Genomic DNA, 11,779 nt, shown 5'->3' with positions numbered 1-11,779 from the left:
ACTTGCTCAGCCATTCCCCAATGGATGGGCATCCTCTCAATTTCCAATTCTTTGCCACCACAAAAAGAGCTGCTATGAATATTTTTGTACATGTGGGTCCTTTTCCCATTTGTTTGATTTCTTTGGGATATAGCCCTAGAAGTGCTATTGCTGGATCAAAGGGTATGCACATTTTTGTAGCCCTTTGGGCGTAGTTCCAAATTGTTCTCCAAAATGGTTGGATCATCAAACACTATGTCTTTCAAGAGGCCTTTCCTGATTCCCTTACTTTTTAGAACCACACATCGCCCCATCACTTTGTATTTGTTTTTAAATCTAGTCTGTATTTATCTGTAAACATGTTGTTTGCCCCTAGTAGAATATAAGCTTCTTGAAGGGACTGTCTCACTATAGTATCCTAAGGGCACAATACCCAATCCATAGCAGGTACTTCATAAATTGATTGATTAGATAATTGAGATATTTCAAATTATTCTGATTTTAAGGAGCAAACTTCTGTTTTAGGAAGTATAATTAGAGGGGACTAGGCAGTATGAAAGAGGTTTTAGTATGAAAGAGGTGGCATGGAATGATGGACAGAGAGCTGTTCTTGGAGCTTAGAAGATTTGGGTTCAAGTCCCCCCCTCCATCCCCATGATACATGCAGGCTATGAGGTCCTGGACAAGTCACTTAACTTCTCAGTGCTCTAGGCAATGCTCTAAGACTATGACATAACAGAGAAAGTGCCAGCCAATACCAGTATTGGTAGAGGGAGTTTCCTCAATAGTATTGAAATCACAGGGCTAGTCCCTATCCCTATGAATCATCTTAGTAAAATTAAGAAAGAGTTATATCATTTTATGAGGAGATAAAAGCAAAATAATTAGAGGAGAAATGGAAATATTAGGTTCCATCATGTGCCCCTATTCAGAATTCCCTATCAGTAGCAAAGATCACTAGAAATTATTCATTTCCTCAAAGAGAGAGAATAAATTGTAGTACACACTTTCTTTGCCAGAGAATAACCTTGAACACTTCAGCATGATGAAAATGCTTGTGTGCCTTCCACTGCTGGCTCTCTGTGCAGGCTATGCTTATGGGATTGCAACAGGAAATCCAGTGAACAGTCTGGTTACAGAAACTCTATCGCTAATCACTGCTCACCGAACTTTGCTGATAGGCAATGGGGTAATTTTCAATTCATTTAACAGATTCTTTTTAAAATGATGTCATAATTTTGGTGTTTTGCTTACCATTTATTGTTGATATTAATAATGAAATAATAGAATATTTTAGAGAAAAGTTTTTACAATTACATCTAACAACTAATAATTAAAGCCATTCTATTGTCAGTCACAAGTACCAAGTATCTCAAAAGATAACCCTTGTATTTGCTTTTATTTTTAGACTCTGAGGATTTCGATACCTGACCCACAAAATGTAAGTGAAATTATGGCCACAGAATAATCATCTGTAAAGAAATGTCATATTTATATGATGTAAAACAGCAATTACTGTCTAGAGTTAAGTACTCTGGACATCTTCTGTATTTTGGTTCTCCCTTATGGTTTTAGAATTATGAAGAAGAACTTTCTATTAATTCTTTGTAATTGAGAGGCAGCCTAGGTAATGGAAAGATGACTTGGGTTGGAGTCAGAAGGTCCAAGTTACAGTAACAATTCTGATAGTCACTAGCCGTGTGATCACAGGCAAATCACTTAACCTCTGATCCTCAGTTTTCTCATCTATAAATAGAGAAAATATTTGTTTTGTCTACCATAAGAAAAGCATTTTGTAAACCACAAAAATAACATACAAGTGTGAATTATTATTTTCATTATTAATAGCTGTTTAAAAATAGAATGGGCTGTCTCATGAGATAGTGAGTCCTACCTGTCAGGGATATCACACAGCAAATTCCTTCATAGCATTATATGGCCAACCTGGTCACTTTTAACTCTGAGATTCTCTGGGGTGTGTGTGTGTGTGTGTGTGTGTGTGTGTGTGTGTGTGTGTGTGTGAGAGAGAGAGAGAGAGAGAGAGAGAGAGAATATGCACATGTACCTTTCTTTGTATCCTCAGTGCTTAGTACAGTATTAATGGTAACTTACTATGGTATAGTCTCTGCTTATAAATGCTTAATTGACCAATTGACTGATATTTTTCTAAAGTATTTACCCATGCATTGATTTCTGACAGTCTTAGTGATTTAAGGCTACATGTATTACACATATTATATATATACATCTTAATATAAATGATGACAACTTAATTGAATTAGCCACATTTAGGTTTGTCATTATATAATTATATTAAAATTATAAAATGTATATTTCCAGTAGGCTATGTGTTAGTTATAATATGAGAAGTGGATCTAGGAAAATTTGGGGGAACTACAAGCATGAGGTTAGTGCCAAACAAAGCATATATTTTAAAATCAGTATTTACCCTTTGTTTTTTGCTATACTTCTTTCTAGCATCCATTGTGTATTGAAGAAATCTTCCAGGGAATAGAAGCACTAAAGAGCCAAACTGCTGAAGACAATGTGGTAGAAAAAATTTTTCAAAACTTGTCTTCTCTAAAAGAATACATAACAGCCAAAGAAGTGAGTTGCTTACATTGATCCTTAGATCGATGATATTGAAATGACTGTGGTCTGAGAAGGGATAGCCTAACAATACTATTCGTTCCTTTTTCAGAAACAGTGTGGAGGAGAAAGAAGAAGAGTAGAACAGTTCTTGGACTACCTGCAAGATTTTCTTCGGATAGTGAACACTCAGTGGAACGCTGAATGGACAGTGGAAAGTTAAGAATGAAGAGGGAGGCTGTGATGGACTGATTTGGGGGAGGTAAATGAACCTTACCTGGATGGGATGGAGGATACTTCCAAGGCTCCTCCAAAACAAGTGAAATCTTTTGGTTATTATAAATATTTTACGTGAAACAGAATCTCTTTATTTTTATTTTTATGGTACCCTTTCTGATTTCTTCTTCATATGTTCAAATATTAGTTTTGTCCAACTGGGTTTTTAGAAAACTCTGGAAAGGAATTGATTCCTCTTAAAAAAAATACTAAATCAAGTGCTACCCAAATGATACCTTATGACACAGCGTGACTTATGACTGGCAATTTTATCTGCCTGCTTTCTGCTCCCAAATGCAGCTATGATGTCTATTTCTATTTGGTGTTGTCCTCATAGATTGCACATGCAATGACAGCAACCTTGGCTATGGATTTTGTGGCATTTGTGGCCTCAGGAAATTACGTGGTCATACTTTATTTATTTGCTTTGACACGTTTAAATGTAGAGCCACTTGGACCCTTCCTGTTTGATTATGGACTTGTTACTCTCTGAGCTCCAGTGTCTTTATGTGCAAAACAATAGGATTGTAATGTAAACTAACATAATGGTAAAAAAAGCAATGCTACAAACATAGTCACAATGACTAATCTTCCAGATAAGAGATGAGGAAAACTCTCCTCTTTCTTTAAAGAGGTAGGGGACTATGGGTGTAGTATTTTGAATAGACTGTCAGAAGTGACCAAGGTATTGGTTGTTTTTTGCTTAACTTTATTACAAGAGAAGATTTCCTGTCCAGGTGTGAGGGTACATGTGTGTATAAATATGCTCCTCAAAAAAGTGATGAGAAAAAAGCATCAATAAAACTTTTTTTAAATTAGAGGTTTAGACTAAACACTGTGAGCTCGTGCTTCTCCCCCTGTTCTACATATCTAAATCCCTTGACATCATCCCCCATTTTCTCCTTCTATCCTCCAGTCTCTGGTGGAGAATTGAACCTGTTCCTCACCAAGGCCCAACCCCTCTGCTGTCTGGAGTTAAGTACTCTGAGCATTTTCTGTATTTTGCTTCTCTCTTATTAGTTTTAGGATTATGAAGAAGTACTTACTAGTAATTCTTTTTTAAATTTATTTTATTTTTAATTTATAGAATAAAACAAGCATTTCAATAACATAGTATAATAAAAAAGATGATTGCACATGAAACTGAAAAACTATTATGTACAACTTGCTATTCCTTTTAAATATATAATAAAATTATTGTGTAAATTTCTTTTTTATGTCCATTTTTTTCTTCCCTTCCCCCCCTGCTCTAATTGAGAGGCCACCTGGTATAGTGGAAAGATCATTTGTCTTAGAGTAAGAAGGTTTAATCTCCAGTCCCAACTCTGGATCCCATCCTCTCCAGTTTTTGATGTGTCCCTATTTTCTGGTCCCTTCCCTGCTTCCCCAAAACGTGTCCAAGTCTTTCTAGCTTCAAAACAAAAACAAAACAAAAAAAAAAAAACCCTGCCCTTCACCAGACCCTGTCATCCCCTCTAGCTGTCATCTTATATTTCTTCTTTCTTTCTCAGCTAGACTACTAAAGAATCTGTCTGCATTCTTTGCCTCCAGTTTCTCTCTCTTCATTCACTTCTTAGTACTTTGCAATCTAGCTCTGTACCTCAACACTCATATCAAAATTATTCTCTCCAAAGTTAACAAAGATTTCTTAATGACCAAATATGATGGTCTTTTCTCAGTTCTTGTTTTTCTTGACCATCATCTCTTCTCTAAGTTTTTGTGACACTACCTTTTCCTAGGCCTCCTCCTAACTGTCTGACCACTCATCTGTACCATATTTATAACTGGGCTTTATGCATGCCTTGATCACCTAACACAAGGCATCTATGTGGGAAGAGGCAGGGACTTGCTCCTGGAAGAGACATACTATGCTCCCCTACCACATAGGTGGAAGCAGTCTCTTTCCATTGGCTGCATAGCTGGAAGAAGGTGCATCTTTAAAACTACCAGACTGGGGTAGTACTCTCTCTTTTCTGGAGTGTCCAAAGAATAAAGGTCCTATTCACCGGAAGTTTAGGCAACATGCATTGAGCTAGGTGTGAGGGAAGAACTATTTTCCCCACCTCCCTTTCTAGGCGCTGCATTCCCAAGAATCAGGCTTGGCATTTTTGTTGTTTGTCCTTTCCATTTCTGGGCTCAGGAAGCTCAAGCCATTGTGGGAGGGAAGTTTTGCTCCACTGAATCAATTCGGGATGTCCTCAATTCATATCTTTATTGAATATCCACCTTTTGCTATGGTCAAGTAAATATCCTTTTGGTAACTGTTTTTACTTCTAGCCCTTCTACATGATCACTCCATCTTTTTTTTTTTTCTGGCTCTACATTTCTTCGGTGACATTCTAGACACTAACACTAGGTAATTCCTCATTTGTAATGTTCACACACACATATCATGTGCTTTTCTATTGTCTTTTGGGAAATTATCCATTTCACCTCCAAGATAATAGCACATGACTCAAAACCATATGAAATCACTGGAAGTTTATTGGTGTTAAAAAGATGAGTCCATAATAAGTTATTAATGTGCTATAAGAAATGAAAAATATGATGAATACAGAGGAGCATAGGAAGACTCATGAACTGATTCAAAGTGAAGCAAGCAAAACCAGGAAACAATATGCATAATTACAACAATGTAAATAAGGACAGGAAGAGCAAAATAATAAAAATTGAATGCTATGAAATTATAATGATCAAACTGGGCCCCAAAGAAGAGATATAAGAAGGCACCTTCCTCCACTTTTTTTTTTTGGCAGAAGTAAGAGACAATGGGTATGGAATACTGCATGTGTTATATATTTTTTAAAATGTTGATTGGTTTTGCAGGTGGATTTTCCCTATTTTTTTCCTCTTTGTTTTAAGTATATGGTATATTTTTGGAGGGATAATGATGGAAAAACAAAATATATCAGTCTAAAACTTTTTTTTAAGATAGGCCATTGTTTCATGGAGCTTAGACTCTTAAAAAAACAGTGCAATTTTCCAAGGGCAATCCAGCTCACACTCTTCCAACTGTTGAATTCTGAGCCCAGCTCATTCTTTATTTGCAGTATCTGTCTAAGGTACTGATGACTAAACTCTATATTTGTATGGGCAATAGACATTCTTCATCCACTTCAGCCCTCACTGATGCATATCCATCCTTTTACTTTTTTCTGATTCATTCTCTATCATAGTTTATCCACTGACCATGCCAAATCTTTTCTCTTCTTTAGAGACTCTTATGCCTCTTATGAGAGGACATCATAGTTCATTGACAAGTTGAGAAGAGCTCTCTTTCCTCACTAACTCAACACTTTGAACCATCTTATTCTCTCTCCCTCCTCTCACCCTCTCTCCCCATCTTCTCCTTCTTTGCTCTAGGCTTGAAGGAATATCAGGACCTTGTGCTCATGATTGCCAACTCTTTTTAAGTCTTCTTGACACTGGTGTTTGATGACTCTGGAGGAGAGAGTGAGGCTGATGGTTTTGTGCAGCTCTGCCTCATTTAAATTCAATTCACCGGCAAGTCAAGACATCATCCTTGTGATATCATTGGTCCTCTTCAAAAACAAAAGATGAACAACAACTCTTCTACTTCTATCATCCTGTCTTCTCTGGCAGCTTGCCCTTGTGATCATCCCTCTTTTCTTCCAAATATTCAACTTCTCCTTATCTACTTCTTTCATCTATTGCCTTTAAATGTGCACAGATCTTCCCTATCATTACAAAATCTTCATCTAAACTTACTATGTCCTCAATCTATCATCCTATATCTCTGTTCCCTTTCTCAGTCAAACTCCTAGTAAAAAACTGTCTATGCCCCTGGCCCTATTTTTTCCTTCTTCCATTTACTTCTCAACCTCTTGCCATCTAAATTCTGTCCCTGTTACTAGGTCAAAACTTTTGTTGTTCAGTTGTATCTGACTCTTCATGACCCCATTTGGAGTTTTCTTGGCAAAGATACTGGAGTGGTTTGCCATTTCCTTCTCCAGCTCATTTTGCAGATGAGGAAACTGAGGCAAACAGTGTTAAATTACTTGCCCAGGGTCACACAGCTAGAAAGTGTCTAAGATCATATCTGAATTCAGGTCTTCCTGACTCCAGGCCTGGCACTCTATCTACTTGCCACCTAGCTGCCAGATTAAAACTACTCTTGGCAAATTCACCAAATAGCTGTTTATTGCTAAAGCCAATGACCTTTTCAGACTTCATCCTTCTTGACCTCTCTATAGTACTTGATACTGTTGATTATCCCCTTTCAATAGAAACTCTCCTCTGAGTTTTTGTGACATTGCTCTGTCTCTTCTCGGTATTTTTCTTCCTATATGTAAGACTGATCCTTCTCATTTTCCTTTGCAGGATTATAAGTCATGTCATAACCGCTATGTACAAGTGGAACCCAAAGCTCTGTCCTGGTCTTCTTTTCTCCATATGTACCCTCTCTTTTGTTAATATAATTAACTCTCTTAGATTCAACTATCATCTCTATGAAGATAGTTCCCAATCTATATATCTAGGCTTTGACTCATTTCTCTTCTGAACTCCTACAGCTCAAACAGTCTGCTTGGTATTTCCATTTGGATATGCCCATAGGCATCTCAAATTCAACACATCCAAAACAAAAGTAACTATTCCCCTAAATCCAGCATTCCTCCTAACTTCCTTATTTCTACTGAAGAATCATTCCTCCAGTTTCTCAGTTTCACAACTTTAGAAACATGCTCAATTTCTCCCTTACTCCCTTACTCACTGTCCTCACATCCGGTCAATTGTCTACTTTTGTTGATCCCACTGCTTCAATCTTTTACGTGTCCCCTTCTCTTCACTCACACCACAACCACCCTAGTCTATTCCATCATTTCCTCTTGTTTATTCTATTGAAATAGACTCCTAACTGGTCTTCCTCACCTATTCTCTCCCATTCCCAATCCATTCTCATACAGATGCCAAATTGATATTCCTAATAGATTTGACTGTGTTACTTGCTTGAAGAAAAAGCCTCAGTAGTTCCCCATTGCTAACAGCACTGGAGTTCTTAACACGGAGTCTGTCAACTTTTTAAAAAATGCTATCTTTAATAAAAAATCATTTATGCTATGCCAAGCATTGGGGGTACAAATATGAACAATTAAGACAAATCCCCCCCTCATATGTTACTATTTCAATATATTTGATTTCTTTTGTAATCTTATACATTTTACATCATGCATTTAAAAATATTACTCTGAGGAGTCTATAGGTTTTGCCAGTCTGCCAAAAACTTCCACACACAAAGAAATGGTGAAGAACCTCTACTTGTAGGATAAAATAAAAACTCCTCTATTGGGCATTTTAAGACCTTCACAATCTGGCTCCAGCCTATCTTTCCAGGTTGTTTACATGGTACTCCTCATCTACTCTACCCTCCAGTCAAATGACCTACACTGTTCTCCATGGGCCTCATTTTATTTCCTGCCTCCATATCTTTGCCCAGGCTGTTCCACATGCCTGGAATAGTCCCTTCAAGGCTCAGTTCGAGTTCCATCCCCTTCAAAAGGTCTTCTCTGACTTCTCTAGTTGTTATTGCCCCACCTTAATCACTAAGTGTTACACATACATAAATACTCACAATGTCACAAAAGTCAGCATAGTTTTATGCTATAATAACCAGAAATACAAGTCCTACAAAATTAACAAAAAACATAATTTTAAATTTACATAGTTTCATGAATTTTGAATAACACATTTTAAATTTTAATAAAATGGGCCAACCTGTCATTATGCATTACATGGGTAACAGTATGACACTTTCTCAGACTGGTGGACAAGTAGAGGAAATCCTAGACCTCTGGTATATTTTTTTACCCTTGGAAGCTCAAAAACTTATAGCTAAATCCTTCCTGTCTCCAATACTCTTTCACCTAAGAGCAGGAAATAATAGACACACAGAGATAGAAAAACATTTGTGTCTTGCACAATCCAATCCAAGAAATTTGTTCTGTGAAGTTTGGATTCAGTTAAAGGGTCACATCTGGGGACCTAGAGGGCCACATGTGGCCTCAAGGCCGCAGGTTCCCAACCCCTGGACTAAGCAAACTAACTTTGCTTTCCATTTTAATATCTATCACAGTAAATGATTTGTAGGGAAGTAGAAGGGAGATTAACATATATGGAAATAAATGTTATATAAAAATAAAAAGCATCAATTTTTAAAAAAACAGAATGTAGGCTCCTTGAAAAGAGACTGAATGATTTTTGTATTTATATCACCAAAGTCTACTACAATACCTAGAACATGATTGGTGCTTAATGGTTGATCCACTTGGTTTTTGCTGTGTGAATGGTTAAGCCAAACTCTTTTGAATTATCATACATTTAATTTTGGAGGCCCCACAATGCTTTGGAATATGAGGCAATCAGTACAATGTCATCTGTAAACATTTACATGTACCACTTTTTTTTAATTTCTATTTTATTAATTTATTTTGATTTATCAACAATCACCTCCATATGCTTTGGAGTTTAAAATTTTTCTCCCCCTTCCTCCCACCACCCTCCCCAAGACGGTGCACAAGCTGCTATATGCTATACATTTACATTCTTATTAAACATATTTTCACATTATTGAAATTGTAAGTACAAATTCTCACTAGTGTTTTGCTTTTGACCACCACCTCCCTCAGTCCCTCCCTCCCTTTCCCTTTTCTTCCCCTTTAGCCTTACTGCTTCTTCCCTTCCTTCTATTACCCCCTCCTTTCTTTCCCCTTTTCCCTCCTACTGCCTATAGGGCAAGTTAGATTTCTATATCCTAACTGATTATGTTATTCCCTTCTTGAGCCAAATCTGATGAGAGTAAGGTTCAAACAATGCTCACCCCCCTCCTTCTTTCCCTCTGCTGTAATAGGATTTTCTGTCTTTTCCTGTAATGTAATTTACCCTTGTCTGCCTCCTCCTTTCTCAGTACATTTTCTAAGATCAGACTAATCCACTTACTTAGATCCATTTAACCCACTTGATTATATTTTTTTTTATCATTACAACAAAGTCAACTAATCCACCCCCTTTTATGTATACTCCTTTAATATGGTGTAATAACAATACGGTTCTCAAGAAATGCAAGTGTCATCTTCCCTTGTAGGGATGTAAACAGTGCACCCTTATTAACAACTTATTGTATCTTTCTGTCCCATTTAACTTTTCATGTCTTTCTTGAATCTTGTACTTGAAGATCAAATTTTTTGTTGAGTTCTGGTATTTTTATCAGGAAGTTTTGGAAGTACCCTATTTCGTTGAATATCCATTTCCTCCCTTGAAAAATCATGCTCATTTTTGCAGGGTAGTTGATCCTTGACTGTAATCCAAGCTCCTTTGCCCTTTGGAATATCACGTTCTACGCCCTGCGGTCTTTTAATGCTGCAAGGTCCTGTGTAATCCTGTGATTCCATGATATTTAAATTGTTTCTTTCTGGCTGCTTGTAGCACCTTCTCTTTCATCTGGTAATTTTGGAATTTTGCTATTATATTCCTTGGGAATTTGGGATCTCTTTGAGGTGGTGACCAGTGTATTCTTTCTATGGTTATTTTACCTTCTGGTTCTAGGACTTCAGGGCAGTTTTCCTTTATGATTTCCTGAAAGATACTGTCCAGGCTCTTTTTTTTAATCATGATTTTCAGGTAGTCCAATAATTTTTAAATTGTCTCTCCTGGATCGATTTTCCAGGTCGGTTGTTTTACCGATGAGGTATTTTATGTTTTCATCTATTTTTTCATTTTTTTGTTTCTGTTTGACTGATTCTTGCTCTCTTATAGAGTCATTAGTTTCCATTTGTCCAATTCTAGTTTTTAACAGATTGTTTTCTTCTGTTAGTTTTTGTACTTCCTTCTCCAATTGGCCAATTGTATTTTTAAGGGATTTGTTTTCTTCAGTGTACTTTTTTTCCAGTTTGCCAATTGTGCTTTTTAGGGACTTGTTTTCTTCAGTGTACTTTTTTTCCAATTGGCCAATTGTATTTTTAAGGACTCTTCTACCTCTCTCATTAGACTTTTAAAATCCTTCTTGAGCTCTTCTAAGAAGGCTTTTTGGGCTTCAGACCAGTTCATATTCCCTTTTGATGTTGCAGATGTGGGTTTGTTGACAATGTTGTCCTCTTCAGAATTTCTGTCTTGATCTTCACTCTTCTCATAATATGAATCTATGGCACGTTTCTTTTTACTCATGGTTTCTTTATTCCCTGGCCTTTAAGGAGATTGAGCTCTCCTGCTGGGGAACAGAGGGCACTGACCCAAGCTTCTTGTGTTGGGAGCCTAGGTCTTGGTCACTGGCTTTGTGTGCTGGGGCCTCTTATGTTGGCAATTGGAGGCTGTAGAGTTCTGGCAGCTTACCTCGTGTTGGGCTGGAATCAGCAAGGCTGGAACTTTCAGGCAATTCTAGGTTGCCTGCTTTTCCTTTCCTTTAGCTTTCTTCAGCTCCTTTTAGATGGGTGCTGCAGGGTGTTTATCTGCCTGAGGCCCCTTGCAGGGCTGTCTCCCTCATTTCTGCTAATGCACTGGGAGATTCCTTTGAGGTAGAGTGTAGAGGCACCTGGTGTTTTTTGAGCTGGTTTCCACTGGTGTCGTGTCCCCCCCCCCCACCCTCACTGAGGCACTCGGAGGTCCAGGTGTTGGTGTTTGCCTGCTCTACCACCTGGGCTTCAGGATCTCTTCCTGGCTGACTGTTAGAGGTTCTGACAGCTTACCTGGTGTTGGGCTGGAATCAGCAGCTCAGACTTTAGGAAGACTTTAGGTTGCTTTCTTCAGCTCCTTTCAGATGAATGCTGCAGGGTGTTTATCTGCCTGGGGCCCTTTGTAGTGCTGCTTTGATTATTGCTGAGGCACTGGGAGACCCGTTTGCTGGACTGCTGCACTGCTGCTCCCTGTCTTTCTTCTAGTTCAGCTGTTTCAGGGTTTGTTTTTTTTCTGGGGTGATATTTTCTGG

General features: G+C 37.8%; 1 protein-coding gene across 1 annotated transcript; it reads left to right on the top strand.

Annotated features, from left to right (window-relative positions):
- Positions 1-995: 995 nt before the first annotated feature.
- Positions 996-2,864, top strand: IL5 (interleukin 5). Its single transcript, XM_020991408.2, has 4 exons — positions 996-1,168; positions 1,388-1,420; positions 2,458-2,586; positions 2,681-2,864. Exons 1-4 carry the CDS (start codon positions 1,022-1,024, stop codon positions 2,789-2,791), a joined length of 420 nt encoding a protein of 139 aa, XP_020847067.1. The 5' UTR covers positions 996-1,021; the 3' UTR covers positions 2,792-2,864.
- Positions 2,865-11,779: the final 8,915 nt, after the last annotated feature.

This window comes from Phascolarctos cinereus, unplaced genomic scaffold (genome assembly GCF_003287225.1).
Source record: "Phascolarctos cinereus isolate Bilbo 61053 unplaced genomic scaffold, phaCin_HiC Scaffold_2;HRSCAF=192, whole genome shotgun sequence".
Classification (NCBI taxonomy): domain Eukaryota; kingdom Metazoa; phylum Chordata; class Mammalia; order Diprotodontia; family Phascolarctidae; genus Phascolarctos; species Phascolarctos cinereus.
This window is presented reverse-complemented; position numbering and strand designations above follow the sequence as displayed.

Coding starts and splice junctions, on each gene's coding strand:
- IL5 (XM_020991408.2), top strand. CDS start 1,022: ATGATGAAAATGCTTGTGTGCCTTCCACTGCTGGCTCTCTGTGCAGGC. Junction 1,169..1,387: donor CTTTGCTGATAGGCAATGGG/GTAATTTTCAAT, acceptor TTTTATTTTTAG/ACTCTGAGGATTTCGATACC. Junction 2,587..2,680: donor AATACATAACAGCCAAAGAA/GTGAGTTGCTTA, acceptor TTCCTTTTTCAG/AAACAGTGTGGAGGAGAAAG.